Source organism: Loxodonta africana, chromosome 12 (genome assembly GCF_030014295.1).
Source record: "Loxodonta africana isolate mLoxAfr1 chromosome 12, mLoxAfr1.hap2, whole genome shotgun sequence".
NCBI classification, from domain to species: Eukaryota; Metazoa; Chordata; class Mammalia; order Proboscidea; family Elephantidae; genus Loxodonta; species Loxodonta africana.
Window position 1 is genome coordinate 85,906,036 of NC_087353.1, and position 16,658 is coordinate 85,922,693.

The window sequence follows — 16,658 nt, forward strand, 5'->3', positions numbered from 1 at the left end:
CGGGGCAATAGAAATTCAGTTTAGCAAGAAGTGCCTGTCTCACACAGGAGTCTTTTATTTTAAGTGACAGAAACCAAATATGGCTTACTTAAGCAGGAAAAGGAATTTATGGGTGTTTGTATCTATACCTCAAATGGAAATCTGATGAACTCATTAACCCCCTTATTAGAGTGGGAGAAGGGGAGCCAGGGTGGTGGCTTGAGGTAATCTCAAGGGGAGGAAATAATGGGTGGACTCTTCAGGGCGTGGCCCCTGCAATGAACCAACTTCATACCTTTGGACTTTGAACACTCTATTGAAGATGCAAATTCCAGGGACAGAATTCCAAAAGACCTAGCTTTGAGTCCAGGACCATCCAGGGCACCCTGACTAGACTTCTCACCAAAATGTATTCAGTTAAGGGCAGTTAGTTCCCTCAAAGTCAAACTGAAGTGCTCTTATCACGTGAAAGAAGGAGGAAGAATGTTGTTGGGTAGTCAAAGCAACTGTTACCACCTTAGTTTACCATATCACACAGTGCCAAAAGCCTGTGTGATATGGTAAACTAAGGTGGTAACAGTTGCTTTGACCTAGTCTGGTCTCTGTGAGGTAGGCAGCAGGGTCTGGTGAAAACGACCTGTGTTTTTTTCCTGGCACGAGCTTGAGCTTGAGTTCTCTGGGTCTATCTTCCCATCTATAAAAAATGAGTCCCAATATTTTATATTGTGACATCTCTTCCAGAGCTGGCGACCTCTCACTCCTGAGTAGTGACTGCTTAGTGTGCTCTTTCTTGCCCTTTTCTGCCACCTGGTCATTGCCCCCTGCTGCTTTCTGGTTGCATATAGTGAGCGTACTCCTGGATACACATGCTCACCCTCCTGAGATCTGAAGATAGCAATGGATGGCTTAGCAAAATATAAAGCCCTGCTGACCAACTGTTCATCACACACCTAAGGAAATTTCAATGGACACCTTCCCCGCGCTAAGCCCTATTCTGGGGACCTGCTCCACTGGGGAGCTCATAGGCGAAAGCCAGACAAGTAAATAGACAGACTCCACTGCAATAATGCTATGGTAATATTCGATACAGGGTGGCACAGATCTTTTGCCACAAATCTGGAGGATAAGGAAAGCCTTCCCACAAGAGGTGACCCTGAAGGTCCCCAGATGGAAAAACGGAGATGGACATTTAGGAAGAAGGCATAAGAATGTGAGAGTGTGGGGTTGTGGGATGGGTAAGGGAGAGAGAAGACAAGGCCAGAGAGGCCTGTAGCTCTTTAGTGGCCTTTTCAGATGGATTAAGGGGTTTGGCCTTTTCCCTGAGGGTGGCAAGGAGCCAGTAAAGGAATTTTAAGGAGAGGAAGGAAATGCCCCATAGAGTTTCCAAGGAGCATCTGGTGGATTTGAACTGCCAGTCTTTTGGTTAGCAGACATAGCTCTTAACCACTACGCCACCAGGGTTTCCAGGAAGGAAATCGTACTGGTAAAACAGTAAGGGTAGTAGTGTCAGTATCAGCAGTAGTATTAGTGTCAGAACCTGTCTCACCTCAGGGGGATGATGACCAGGATCAAGATCAGCCCAAGGCCGACCCTAGGCGGTGGTGGTCAGACATACCTCCACTCTCGAGCCTTTTACCAATTCTGACACCAGCTGTCCCTCCCACGGCACTCTGCTTCTCTTCTGGGTTCCATAATCCATTGCAATGGCCACAGAGAACTCACAGACTATACTTACAGTTAAGTGGTTTATTAAGGAACAGACTACAACTTGGGATCTGAAACAACAGGCTATAACTCGGGATCAGGAAGCATGTAGGCAAAGTCTCTCTTCAATGCACAACAGCTCTCAGTTCCTCTAGGCTGTGCAGGACTCCTCTTCTCCCCCTTAGTTCAGGTTCCTCTTGGCCCTGCCATCTGTTACCACCCACTGGGCCCCTTCTGGGCTTCTTGTCATCTTCAGTATTACAGCCCTTGACTGTGTTACAGCTCTTTTAGGAGGTTCCTTGCCTCCTCTCTCTCTGCTTCTCTCTTCTTCCTGTTTCTTCCTGCCATTTCTCTTTCTGCTTCTTTCTATTTGAAACCTCTATGGGGTCCACACAACTCCTTGTCTATTTCAAGGCATAGCCCCTCCCAGTAAAAAAAAGTAGGGGGCCACAAACTAATCCAATCCCCTCTCTGTTGGCCACAGATACTTCATTTGCATAGTAGGCTACAACTCACCTCATTTGCACATTCTATTGATCAGCCCCTGCAAGGTGCATACCAATCACAAGGCAGGCTGCAGCCCAGGGCCAGACAAAGAGTATCAAACCTTGAGTTGTTTAAACTGGTTTACAGCTTACCCAGGAAATGTCAATCAACCTGGACAAAAGTAACAAACCCTCTAGGGTAGGAAACTAGTGCAAAGGTAACTCCTCAAGTCTTAGGGGAAAAATCTCTTAAGGTGTTTTTCCAAAGAACCAAGGCAAAAGGCCATGTAAAGGAACTCGTTTCGCTATAGTATGTTAGGATAGCTTGTTTGTTTTATTGTGGTAAAAATATACTCAACAAAACATTCGCCAATTCAACAATTTCTACATGTATCATTCAATGACATTGATTACATTCTTCGTGTTGTGCAGCCATTATCACTATTGTTTTCTAAGTTATTCTGTCATTTACATAAACTCAATGCCCCTAAGCAAAAGCTTCCCCTCTTTCCCTTCCTCCCATAGGATGGGTTGTTTTTTTGTTTGTTTTATTGCAAGTGTCAAAAACCCAACTCAAAACTGACTTAATCTCTTCGGGCAAGGAAAGGAATCTATTGGCTCCTGTATCTAAAGAGACCAAGGATAGATTCTGGCTTCACACATAGCTGGATCCAGGCATCCAAATAAGATCATCGGTAATCCGCCTTTCTTCATATCCTTGTATTGGTATCATTATCCTTTCACTGGTATCATTGCCAGGCAATCTCTCCTTCACTTTATTAGAACGGCTACCAACAGCCCCAGACATTATCTTTGTAGCCTGGTAACCCCAAGTAGAAAAGAGAATGCCTCCTTCTCACTTTGGGTCCTTCTCACTATCATGACCTGAGTCATATTTATACCCCTAAACCAGTCCCTGGTGGCAAACTGGTTAAAGCACTCAGCTACTAACTGAAAGGTCGGCAGTTGAAACCCACCAGCTGCTTCCATGGGAGAAAGATGTGGCAGTCTGCTTCTGTAAAGATTTATAGCCTTGGAAACCCTACGGGGCAGTTCTACTCTGTCCTATAGGGTGACTATGAGTCAGAATCAACTCAATGGCAGTGAGTTTTTTTGTTGTTGTTGTTTTAAACCAGTCCCTGGCACCGAGCCTGGGTTAGGTACCCACTGCTGGCCCTGGAGTAGGACCAGGCACACAGGGGCAAGGGGTGATCAGCCCCAACTTAATGCCAAGTTCTAGGAAGCAGGGAGTAGTGTTCCCCAATGGAAAGTTAAGGTGTAGCTATTGGAAGGAGGGGAATAGACATCTGTACTGTCACGTATGTACTTTAGGAAGATAGTTCCAGAGGCTGTATGGAGGCTGGATTGGAAGGATATGACCCTGGAGGCAGAGAGACCTCTGAGAGGCTATCGTCATGGTCCAGATGAGAGATGAGAAGACCTGACCCCAGGCAGTTTTTATGGGAGCGGAAAGGAGTGGATACCGTAAAGAGAGGCTTAGTGGCAGGATTGTTCAACTGCTTAGACGTGGGGCGAGAGGCAGATGAGGGTGGACGATGGTGCCTCTCACTGCAACAGGAAGCATGAGCAAACAAGGAGGTGGGTCAGGAAGCAGAGCTGGTGAGTTCAGCTATGGACTGGTTGCATTTGGGGCCTGTGAATCATCCAGGAGGCAACTGGATCTGTTTTAGGCATGGCCAAGGTGTCAGGTAGGTGAACTCAGCTGCAAACAACATAGATTCAAATTCAAAGTGGCTTAAAGAAAAAGAAAAGTCTATTTTTTTTCATCCTATTAAAGGCAGTGAAAGCTGGTACGGCAGTTATTCTCTAAATCGGGGGCTGGCAAACACTTCCTGTAAAGGGTCAGATGGTACATATTTTTGGCTTTGCAGGCCAGATGGCTTCTGTTGCAACTGCTCTGCCCTGCTGTTGCAGTACCAAGGCTGCAGAGTCTGCTCAAGCTCTAACCACTGTGTCTGCATTCTGCACGTCCCCATTCTTGCCAGCAGGAAGGAAGGGTGGAGGGAGAGCATGCTCTTTCCCTTCAAATCTGCATGACATTTTGGCATGGTCACACCTAGCTACAAGAGAAGCTGAGAAATGTGGACTTCAGTCCATGAAACCATGCGACCAGCTAAAAAGTGAAGGCCTATTTTGAAGGAAGAAGTTGAAAAAAGCCATATGGGGACAACCAGTTGGCTCTGCCAGAGGCACTAATTAAACAACAAACTGTGTGGTGCAGGAAGTCAGGGAGGAAAAGAGACCTGAGGTCAAAGTAGTCAAAGCTTCTTTGGGGAAGGGTCATTGCTTATGGATCTTCCATAAGGAGTGGACTTTGGGTAGGTGGAGAGAGGACAGGCAGAGAAACAGCATGAGGAAAAGTATGGGGAAGGCTCCAGGGAAATGGGGAAGTGGGCTTAGCTCCTGGCAGGAAGACAGCTGAACCACACAGACGCCCGTTATGCCTGCTTGGGAACTGGCAGTGGTTTGGTAGGAGGTGGGAAGCTGTGTGTGAATGTTGAGGGTGGGTGGTGAGCGGTCGGCAGGGGCCGCCAGCACCCTAACCCCTCAAGGAAGAGTCTGGAGGCTGCTTAGAGGATGGCCTACATACAACTCATCACCCATAAAACCCTTCCGTGGTCCCCATTACCCTCAGGATAAAGTCCCAATCCCTAACATGTCCTGCAAGGCCCACTGGAGTCTTGACCCTGCTCTCTCCTGGCCCCTTGGAACACTGTGATCCAGCTGCCTGAGCATCGCCCTGCTACCGGCACATGGCCTTGTGTGACTGTCCTTTGTTCCTCCCTCTCCACACTCTTCACCTGGCTTCCTCCTACTCAGCCTTTAGATTTCAGTTGAGATGATATTTCTTTGGGAAACTTTCCTGGAATAAGATTCCTTCCATATGCTCTAGAGTGACCCTATACTTGTCCCACATCAACACTTGGCCTCTCTGTGGTAAATGCCTGTTCCTTTCTCCCGCCGTATTGGGAGGGAGGCAGTATGTCTGTCTTCTTGTTCGCTGGTGTATACCCGGTGCCCAGCACGGGGCCTGGTCTAGAGTAGAAGCTCAGGAAATGTTGAAAAAATTGGCCCTGGTCTGATAGGTGATGGAGAGCTGTGGGGGAGGGGGATGGTGGGGCTCAGAGGAGAACCAAATGAAATTGACGGGCTGCTAAGCTCAGAGGCTGCACAACAAGGAGGTCCTTCCACGGGAAGAAACTGGGAGTGGGAGGAACTGTTGGAGGCAGCTCCACCAAGCCCAGACCTTCTGCCCAGAAAAGGCGGAATGAGACACCCTGAGCTGGAGCTGCCACCAGAGAAAAGGGCTGCACAGATAGCCGGGGCTGAGGCAGGAGAGAGGGGCCTGTCCTGAAAGAGGCAGACCACAGCCAGGCCAACCGAGCCCCGAGCCTCTCTAGCCTTCCTCCATGAGTTCTACTACCTCAACTAATCTCTCCTGTCTCCTGGCCCTCCCACTTTTCCATTCTCAGCAGGGCAAGGACGTACAGCCCATCCTGAGACCCATACCACACTCGGAGACTAAGGAGGTAAGAGGCAAGCGGGGCAGACAGAGAGGCCAGGGGTCAGAACCCCTCTGGGGCTGATCTTCCTAGTGCTTTCCTCTTGGCCTTTCAGATCCCTTTTGAGAAGAATTGCGGTGAGGACAAGAAATGCGAGGCCAACCTGGAGCTGTTCCCCTCCGAAAGGTCTGTGAGGCTTCAAACCCACTAGACCTTCCTGTTCCACTCTGTGTTTTCCTGAGGCAGCTGCTATGTGCTGGAAAGAAAGGCTCCCAGCTCCACTCACTGGTTGTGTAGCCTGGGAAGGCACGCCCCTTCTCTGGGCTTAGTTCCCTCCTTTAGAGAATAGGAGAAATAGTTCCCTGGTGGAACACCTGTCAAGATTAGATGAGATTGCAAAATTTAAAACCTGTGCACAGGTGCTTATTTTTATTTATTTTCTTATGGCCTACCAGATCCTGCAGCTCCAAAATTCCCGTCTCTGAGCCTACATCCCTCATCTTGACCCCATAACTCTTTCCTGACCTTTCCTTAGATCCACAGTCCTGCGTCTGATCTCCTCAGCCAGCCTCTCTGTGGAGCTGACACTGAGTAATGTGGCAGAAGACGCCTATTGGGTCCATCTGGGCCTGAGCTACCCCCAGGGACTCTCCTTCCGCAAAGTGGAGATGCTCAAGGTGAGCGAGAAGGTTAATAATGCTTAGCACGGATCAAGCTCATGGTAGCATTTTTAAATTAGTTGCTGAATTTGTGATATGGCAGTATTTTAACACTCTCATGATAGTATCTCCTCTGATGGTACCATAACTACTAAACCATTCCCATCTCTTTGAACTGCTCAACCACTTCCCATTTTTCACTATTATAAATACCTCTACAATGAACATCTTTGTGCTAAACCTCTCTCTGTGTCCTGATTATTTGGCCTTGACTCTTTGAGAACTCAGGGACAGAAATATGAAGGAGGTGGGTTGATGGCCTTAAGGGAATCCGTAACCTTGCCCATCAGAAAGTTCTTCTTCTCTGTTCCCACTCCTAGCCCCACAGCCAGATGCCTGTGAGCTGCGAAGAGCTTCCTAAAGAGTCCAGACTTCTTACCAGTGCCCTTTCTTGCAATGTGAGCTCTCCGATCTTTAAAGCAGGCAGCTCGGTGAGTGCCTCAAGTCCCTAGGAACCAAGAAGCCAAGGGACCATGAGTTGGCAGAGGGCAGGGGACCTCCTGGCAAGGAAGGGCTCGCCAGATTCTGCACCCCAAGAGGAATGTGTGCTGGCCTTTTTAAGTCATGTTCAAGAGCCTGGACTTTGGAATCGAAAGAACCTGGGATTGGGTTATTCATTTTGTGACCTTATACACGCGACTTAACCATTGGGAATCTCAGTTTCCTCATCCGTACAATGGGGATAAAACACCTAACCCAGTGCTTGAGATATAGTGAGCACTCAATAAGTGGTAAGCATTTATTGTGGTGACTGGGGGTGGAGGCTGTGAGGTACTAGGGCTAACCCCTGAGGCCCAGGTCCCTTCCTCCTTCATTCCCTCTCCTTCCCTGCCAGGTGGTTATCCAGGTGATGTTTCATACGCTGCTGAACAGCTCCTGGGGAGACTTTGTCGAGCTGCAGGCCAACGTGAGCTGGTGAGAGGCCCCAGGCACGCCCCTGCCAGCACCCTACCCTGGTCTCAGACTTCCACGTAGTCCTGGCCAAGCCTTTCTCCTGACTTTGACCTCTACCTTGCTCCCACACAGTGACAATGAGGACTCAGGCCTCCTGGATAACAACATGGCCATCACCAGAATCCCAGTCCTGTACCCCATCAATATCCTCATCGAGGAGTAAGTCTTTCCCGGCAGCCGCCTAACCATCTCCTTTCACCCAGGCCCCCAACCTTGCCTCCCAGGGCTCTCTCTCTAAGCCCCTTTTCTTTCCTAGGGCCCCCCGGGAGTAATTAGAACTGATCCCAGCCACGATCCCAACAGTTTTCAACACTCAAAAGAGTGAAGGCCCTTTGAGATCTTTGAATCAGTTCAGCATTTACTGATGGAAACAAAGTCATTGAATGCTGACCTTACATTGGTGCTGGCTTCTCTGTGTGGTTGATGGTTTTCCATGCAGCTTCCAACACCTCTGTCAGGCAGCTGGGCCTCCCTCCATTTTACTAATGAGCAAACTGAGGCTCAGAAAAGGGAAGTACTTGCCCAAGGTCACACAGCAAGAAATTACTGAAGCTGGGATTTGAACTTAAGTCTGTGTGACTCCAAAGCCCCAGGAGAGCTCTTTACTGTTTTCCGCAGTGCTGGGAGAGCTATGAGAAAAGTGTTCACCGTGGCATTGTTCTTGGGGAGCTTATGGTTAAGTTGGAGAAACCAAACCCAGACACAAGGAACCACTGAATCTCAGAAGGCTGTGGCAGGAAGGACTGCTCATTGGATTTTCTCATTTACAGAAAAGGAAACTGAGCCTAGAAATGTAGAGTGGCTTTCTCCAAGTGGCTCAGTCAGCTAAGGACAGGGACAGTGTCTGAGCCCAGTTGTCCAGTGCTTACTAACTAAATGTCAAACAGAATGATGAAGTGTGATAGGAAATTGGAGCTAGGAAAGATGAGAGTGGTTCGGAGGAGAAACGGAAGGGCCATGGAACCGGGGTCTCTGGAGGAAGGTGGGATTTGAATTAGGACCAGGAAGAAGGGAGGACATTCTCGTCAGAGAGAATAGCATAGGCAAAGGCACAGAGATGGTGGGCATATCTGGGGAACAGGGAGTGGACAGGCTTAGCAGAGGGCAGATATGTGCAAGGGAGTAGTGGGAAGGCACACTGGGAAGACGGGCGGGTATAGGTGTGGGAGGCTTTGGACCTGACCCTGGCAGTAGGGAGCCATGGAGAGTTTCTGAATACGTGAGTGGCAGAGTCAGGGAGTGGTATTAGGAAGGCTAGTCTAGCGGCGTCCGTTGGAAGGATGGGGTGGGAGAGGGAGTCTGCAGTCTCCAAGTGAGGCTGACAAAATTCTCTAGGAGCCGAGCAGTGGGACCTAGACTACAGTGGTGACACGGGTGAGGTGTTGGGGTGAGCATGGGCTCTATAGGTGCACTGACCTGGGTTCCAGGCTTGTTTCTCTATTGTGGGACCTAGGGCAAGAGGTTGACCCCTTCCATGAGCCTCAGTTTCCACGGGGAAACATCAGGTTGTTGTCAGGGTTAGATGAGGTCTGGCCTGTGCGGTGCCTGGTAGGATCGCTGGCAACTCAGAGGCTTGCCCTGGCCTAGGCCCCTGCCCTCCCGCAGGTGGTGCTGCTGTCTTTGACACCTTCCGTCTAGCTCTTCTGTCTCTTTCCAGCCAGGGAAACTCCACGCTCTACATCAATTTCAAGCCTAAAGGTCCCAAGATTCAGCATGTCAAGCACATCTACCAGGTATGAGTCTCAATGTGAAAAAGTTCTTAGAGGCCCTATCTCAGGGATCAAAGGTGCAGAGACCAGTTGGACACAGTCCTGTCCTCAGCGAACCCTTTCTAATCCTTGCTCAAATGCTTCTGGTGGCCGGACACTCACAAACTCTTTTCTGCTACTGGATAGATTATTTATAGAATCACAGAACTCAGGAGCAGAATGGGCTCTGGAAGAGAACCTAGTTTTTGTTTGTTTTATTGTGATAAAATTTTGTCGTTGTTGTCAGGTGCCATAGAGTTGGTTCCGACTCGTAATGACCCTATGCTCAACAGAATGAAACACTGCCCGGTCCTGTGCATCCTTATAATTGTTGTTATGGTTGAACCCACTGTTACAGCCACTGTGTCAATCCATCTCGTTGAGGGTCTTCCTCTTTTCCTCTGACCGTGTACTTTACCAAGCATGATGTCTTTCTCCGGGGACTGATCCCTGTGATAAAATATATATAACATAAAATTGACCTTTTTAAGTATTTTAAGGGTACAATTCAATGGCATTAATTACATTCACAGTGTTGTGCAACCATCACCATTATGTATTTCCAAAACTTTTCATCACTCCAAAAAAGAAACTCTGTACCCATTGGGCAATAATTCCCCATTGCCCCCTCCTCCAGCCCCTGATAACCTGTAATCTACTTTCTGTCTTGATGAATTTGTCTATTTGAGATATTTCGTGTAAGTAGGCTTATTTCACTTAGCATTATATTTTCGGGGTTCATCCATGTAGTAGCATGTATGAGAACTTCATTTCTCTTTATGGCTGAATAATATTCCCTATATGCACACACCACATTTTGTTTAACCATTCATCAGTTGATGGACACCAGGGTTGTTCTCATTTTTTGTCTATTGTGAATAGTACTGCTGTGAACATTGGTGTCCAAGTATCTGTTTGAGTCCTGCTTTCAGTTCCTTTGGATATATGCCCAGGAACGGAATTGCATGGGTCATATGGCAATTCTCTGTTTAACTGTTCGAGGAAGCACCAAACTGTCTTCCCCAGTGGCTGTACCATTTTACATTCCCAGCAATGAACAAGGGTTCTAATTTCTCCACATTCTTGCCAGCACTTGTTATTTTATGTTTTATTGTTATTATAGGCATACCAGTGGGGGGTGAAAAGTCCCCTGGTAGTACATTTTGTGCTCGACTACTAACCTAATGGTTGATGGTTTGAACCCACCCAGCAGCACCATAGAAGAAAGTCCTGGCAATCTGCTTCTGTAAGGAGTATAGCCAAGAAAACTCTGTGGAGCACAGTTCTACTGGGACACACGTGGGGTTGTCATGAGTCAAGACCAGCTTGCAGGAAGTTAGTTTGGTTTCGGTTTTAATGGGGAAGAAGTAGTTCTCATTGCAGTTTCGATGAGCATTCCTTGAGGTGTTGAGCATTGTTTTATGTGCTTTTAGGCCTTTTGGAGGAATGTCTATTCAGGTCCTTTGGCCACTTTTTCACTGAGTGGTTTGTCTTTTTTGTTGTTGATTATAGGAGTTCTTTATATATTTTGGGTATTAGATGCTTCTCGGATATGTGATTTGTGGGTTGTCTGTACTTTCTTGATAAAGTCCTTCTATCGTTTTGTCTCTTGTTGCTTGTGCTTTAGGAATCAAATCTAGAGAACCTAGTTTTTTACCCAAACATTTAATGGGCCACTGTCCTAGTTTAGGTACCTTACCAGGTGCTGGAGGCAGTAAGAAATGACAGAATCCCTGCCCTTGGGGAGCTTGCAATTGAAGGAAAGCAGATCTATGAACACATAATAATATACTTAGAATTCCCACTCACCAAACATGAGTTTTGGATTCTGTGCCTAGTGCTTTGTATATGTAACCCCCAATGATTCTCACACCAACCTATGTGATTCCTGTATGGCAGGTATTGTCCTTCCCATTTTACGGTCAAGAGATCTATGGCACAGAGAGGTTGAGGAACTTGACCAGGTTACACAGCTAATAAGGGGAAAGTGGTAGATTTGAGTGCTTATTTGAACACAGACATCCACGTGTTTAACACCTACTTAGGGTGCTCCTTGAGAGCGGCTGTCCTCACTGCCATGCTGCCAGGCCACCAGGCCAGGGTTGTGAGTCTTAGAGGTCACCTCTCAAAGGGGAGTAGGCACTGACCAAGTCAAGAACATTGACTTTCTTTATTTCATCTTACTGTGGAGGAAATGGAGTCCCCAAAGGGAAACTGATTCTCCCAAGGCCACACTGGAGTCAAAGTACACTGGGGGAAGGAGCCCCTCAGTAAAGTGACCCGAGCAGCAGGGGATCTTCAGAAAAGGGCTGCCTCAATCTTACTGTGAGTAGGGAGAGGGAGCATGGCCTTTGAGGTCAGACCCTCATTTGCATTGAAATAAAAAAAATAGAATGTTTTAAATGACTGGATGAATTGGCTTCTAGAGTTGTTCATTGGAATGGCTCTGGGTTCCCTCACAGAGGTTAGCTAGGCAGGTCCTTCATTCCCCAGAGTGATGGTGAAGAGTCAGATAGTCACAGATCTAAATCCCAGCTATGCTGCTTGCTCTCTGCGTGACCTTGGATCAGAGGCTGAACTTCTTCATGCCTCAGTTCCCTCCTGTGGCAACCAACAAAACCAAACCTGCTGCGGCTGAGTGGATTCCAACTCCTGGCAATGCCATGTGTTTCACAGCAGAACTGCGCTCTATAGGGTTTTCAGTGACTATGATCTTTTGGTAGCAGAATGCTGGGCCTTTCTTCCAAGGCATCTCTGGTTGGATTTGAATCACCAACCTTTCAGTTAGTAGCCAAGGGTTTAACCGTTTGTGCCGCCCAAGAATTCCTACTTATGGCAAATGGAGTTTTAAATAAGAACTTCACAGGTGGTCGTAAAGTTTATAAATAGGTTACTTACTCCTTGTAAAACGCTTGTCATGGCGGCTGAGGAAGTGGAGGTGTTTAGAGGAGCTGTGGGTGTTGTGCTGCAGCTGTTTTGGAAGCCTTCTTACACTCTGGCCTCACTCAACCTTGAACCGGCTCAAGCCCCTTGAGCTTCCTCCCTCTCCCTTCTTGGAAGTGTCATCAGGGCTGGACCCCTCCATTCATCTCACCGCCCACCATGCATTTGATTCCCCACTGCCAGCCTGCCAAGCAGTCACTCCCCGTGAAGGTCTTTGTTTTAGCTAAACCCAATCGATGCCCCTAAAACTCCCCATGGTATGGGGCACTGGTGGTCCACCTCCTGTTTCCTGAATCTGTCCCATTGGTCAGACCCTTTTTGCCACAAGGCGGTCAACTCTAATAATTGGGGTTTATTGTAAGCTAGACAGACGCAAAAACACAGGAAGAGTTGGACGGCTAGGCCATAGAATTACCTTCCTGGTGGTTCCCATTATATGAATCAGCTGCTCCTTTGGATGGTTAGGAGCAGAGGCTTTGACTTCAGACGGACCTGGAATCATTTTGAAGCTCTACCTTTTAAAGCTGAGTGGCCTTGGGGGGGTTATTTAACCTCTCTTTGCCTCAGTTTTTCAATCTTTAACCTGGGGATGGTAATGGCACCTACTGTATATGGTTGTTGTGAGGAGCAAATGAGAAAATATGTATTAAGTGATTAGCATAGCGTTTGGCACATTGTAAGGTTTCAGTCAACACTGGCTGTTTTTAGCATTGGTATTATCACTATCTGAGTCCTGGTGGCACGGTGGTTAAGAGCTCAGCTGCTAACCAAAAGGTTGGCAGTTCAAATCCACCAGCCACTCCTTGGAAACCTGATGGGGCAGTTCTACTCTGTCCTACAGGGCTGCTATGAGTTAGAATCGACCCGATGCCAATGGGTTTTTGGTTTATCACCACCATTATCCGAGGAAAGTGATAGAGCATAGTGGTCTGGTCTCTGGAATCATCCAAGGTTAAGATGCCACCTCTGCTACTTGTTGTTTCAGATAAATTTGCTAATCTTCCCAAGCTTCAGTTCTCTCACTTGTAAAATGGGGGTGATGATACCGCCCACCACATTTTTGCTGTAAAGCCTAAATGAAATAATGCGCCTAAAGAAGGTCGGATGAGGCTGTGCATGTTAAGTGTGCAGTAAATGAGGATTATCATTGAGTGAGTGGTGTAACCCCTTATTTTCTGATTCATTAGAACTACTGTGCCCTCACGGCAGGGGCATGGCTTTTCTGGCCTGGCAGTACTGGCCGCTCTGTATCAGTTTCCACTTAGTGTGTCTCACTTCCCAGAGCATTATCCAATGTCCCCCTTCCAGCTGACAGACTCCCAGATCAGGGGTCCCTCCTGTTCCTCCAGTCCACCTATCCTACAGCTTGTTGCTCATCTCCACAGAAATGTCCTCGTAGCATCATTTTTTTTTTTAACATTTAGAAAGTATTATTTATTATATAAGATACAAGACAATGAATACAAGTATGTTAGCATTGGAGGGCTAATTGGGTGATACAAGAGGAAAAGACTTTATCAAGAGACCAACCAGGTCCACTAACATTTGTCAGTTTTCAGGTTGGTTTTCCATATGTTTGGAATGATCTAAATATGGATGACCTGGGTAGCTTCTTCTTGAAATAGTTTTTACTTATTCATTTCTTCATATTGAACATCTTTATTGAGATACCACATACCACACGGTTCACCCATTCCAAGTATATATAAAATTCAATGGTTTTTAGTATATTCACTGTATGGGCAATCATTACCACAGCATCCGTTTTTTTTTTTTTTTTAACAGCTTTATTGAGATATATAATTTGCATGCCATATAATTCACTCATTTAAAGTGGACAACTCAATGACTTTTAGTGTATTTACAGAATTTTGTAGAATATTAGTATATTCACCACAGAATTGTACAGTGACCACTTCTATCTAGTTCTAAAATATTTCCATCACTCCAAAAGAAAACCTCAAAACTATTAAGCAGTATCTCTCCATTCCCCCTCTACCCAGCCCCTGGCAACCACCAATCTGTGTTCTGTCTCTATGGATTTACCTATTCTAGATATTTCGTATAAATGGAATCATACAATACATGGCCTTTTGTGACTGGGGTCTTTCACTAAGCATGATGTTTGCAAAGTTCATCCACACTGTATCATGTATCACCATTGCATTCCTTTTCGCAGCTGAATAATATTTCATTGTATGTATATAGCACATTTTGTTTATCGATTTATCCATTGGTGGACGTTTGGGCTATTTCCACCTTTTGGCTATTATCAATAGTGCTGCTATGAGCATGCATGTGCGTGTACTTGTTTGAACAACTGTTTTCAATTCTTTTGGGTGTATACCTAGAAGTGGAATTGTTGGTCATATAGTAATTCTATCGTTAATCTTTTGAGGAGCCACCAAACTGTTCTCCACGGTAGCTACACCATTTTAGATTCCCACCAACAATGCACTAAGGTTCCAATTTCTCCACATCATCACCCACACTTTTTATTTTCTGGGTTGTTAAGCACGGTGGCTAAGTGTTTGGCTGCTCACCGAAAGGTCAGCCGTTCAAATCCACCAGCTGCTCTTTGAAAACCCTATGGGGCAGTTCTACTCTATCCTATAGGGTCACTATGAATTGGAATCGACTCGACGGCAAAGGGTTTTGTTTTGGTTTTATCTTTGTTAAAAGTCATTCATTCACAAAACTTTTTCTGAGGCCTGTTACATGCTAGGTGCTGTGCCAAGAAGTAGGGAATTAGAGGTGAAATAAGACACAGCTCCTGCCCTCATGAAGCTCACAGCCTAGTGGAGACACAAACACACAAGCAAATACACTGCCATTCTGCAGGGGGTGTAGAGTGCTGTGGAGACACAGGAGGGGAATGCTGCCCTGTCCTTTGAGAGTCAGCGAAACCTCCAGAGGTGATACTTGAACAGGTCCTTGCAAGATGTGTGAGGACTGACCACTTGGAAAAAGCAGAGAAGAGCATCCCAGACAGAGGGAGGAGATGGAACGGAGACTATAAGGCCTTGGGGCCAGTGGCCAGGTGTGGTTGATCATTGCACACTGCCTAACAATTAGCAGGCCCTTGGGACTCAGCCAATGAGGGTGGAAGAGGTTTGCAAGGCTGGAGGGTCTGAGATTGACTGGGGAGACTGGCATTCAGGGCTCTGTAGCCCCATGTTCTCTGTCCAGGTGAGGATTACACCTTCTATTCATGACCACGATCTGCCCGCCCTGGAGGCCTTGGTTGCGGTGCCACAGTGTCACAGCAAGGGGCCCCTCACATGCAATTGGAGCGTGGAGATGGTGAGTGCTGCCCAGAGGGGATCCAGATGGCAGAGGTAGATGTGTGGGAAGGGGGTGAGGATGGATGAATCCTGTCAGACTCATTGGTGTTGGAGTCCACCAGGGGCCAATGGGGGAGGAAAACTGGGATGCCCAAGTCTTATCTGGGCTGAGGGAAGGAATGCCAGATTCTAGCATAAAGGGACCAGTGTCTTCTCTCAGCTCTGGACTAACCAACGACCTGATTTCATCATTCTTAGGAGCCCCCTGTCACCTGCCATCCTGAGGTACTGAAGAGGTTGCCCAGTGCTGCTGAGGTACGAGCATGTGAGCTAAAGAATGGATAGGGGCAGGGCAGAGTTCGAGGGCATGGAGAGGGGAGAGACAGGTCTCTCTGACCCCACTGCTATTCCTGGTTCCCATCAGCCCTGCCTCCCTGGAGCTGAGTTCCGCTGCCCTGTTGTCTTCAAAGAGGAGTCCCTCATCCAAGTAAATGGAATAGTCGAGCTCACGGGAGAGATTGAGGTAACACCCACCTGCTCATAACAGACAGGAAGCGGTTGTAGGCGCCCAAGTGCTTTGAGTAGTGGTGGGTGGGCTTCCGCACCAAATAGTGTTTCTCCATTTTTTGTTTTCTATCTTGGTGAAAAGTCCCCAGTGTTTATACATTTGCTGATGAAACAGAACCAGGGTTTGTGTAAAATTTACAAGTCTGTTTTCATGGGCCTATGGATAGTTCTTATATGTTCCTTATAGAAAAACTTTCCTCCCAAGAATGGGAAGGGCACATTAGAATGCTACAATGAGACTTGAATAGCGGTGGTGCCCCGCACTGGGACCCATTCTCCTCTACTTCTCCCTATTGACTGGGGACAGAAATCAATTGGTCCTTGTCCTCCATGGCCCTGACGCCTACTCCCACTCTCCCACAGGGTCCCTCCATGTTCAGCCTCTGCAGCTCCCTCTCCATCTCCTTCAACAGCAGCAAGCATTTCCACCTCTACGGCAGCAATGCCTCCCTGGCCCAGGTATCTCCCCCTGGGGAACAGGAAGCTGAGGGATCTGAGGAGCCCAGGGCACAGCTAGCAGCAAGAGGGCTACTAGGCTCAACTCAAATAAGATCTTCCCAACAGCCAGAGCCATCAGTGTTAGAAAACTTCCTTGGAAGCTGTGAGTCACCCACCACTGCAGGTGGTCAAACAGACCACAAGGCCACCTAGCTGAGATGTTGTAGACTTAGTGTTAAGACTTAGTGTTAGGCAAAGATAAATCTTTGTCCAGAAAAGGGATACCAGCCCCAGAGTCAGAGAGTGAAGAGCT

At 47.3% G+C, this 16,658-nt stretch overlaps 1 protein-coding gene across 2 annotated transcripts in view; it reads left to right on the forward strand.

Moving 5' to 3' along the window:
- ITGAL (integrin subunit alpha L) overlaps positions 1-16,658 on the forward strand; it is a 44,016-nt gene that overhangs the window by 23,991 nt on the left and 3,367 nt on the right. The window contains exons 19-29 of one of the 2 annotated variants that reach the window (XM_064295839.1): positions 5,663-5,719; positions 5,808-5,878; positions 6,228-6,369; positions 6,732-6,842; positions 7,247-7,326; positions 7,438-7,524; positions 9,023-9,098; positions 15,246-15,359; positions 15,599-15,655; positions 15,765-15,863; positions 16,271-16,366. In XM_064295839.1, the coding sequence (XP_064151909.1) occupies positions 5,663-5,719; positions 5,808-5,878; positions 6,228-6,369; positions 6,732-6,842; positions 7,247-7,326; positions 7,438-7,524; positions 9,023-9,098; positions 15,246-15,359; positions 15,599-15,655; positions 15,765-15,863; positions 16,271-16,366 (990 nt within the window). The remainder of the gene's footprint in view (positions 1-5,662; positions 5,720-5,807; positions 5,879-6,227; positions 6,370-6,731; positions 6,843-7,246; positions 7,327-7,437; positions 7,525-9,022; positions 9,099-15,245; positions 15,360-15,598; positions 15,656-15,764; positions 15,864-16,270; positions 16,367-16,658) is intronic. The other variant, XM_064295841.1, reaches the window with a different exon arrangement.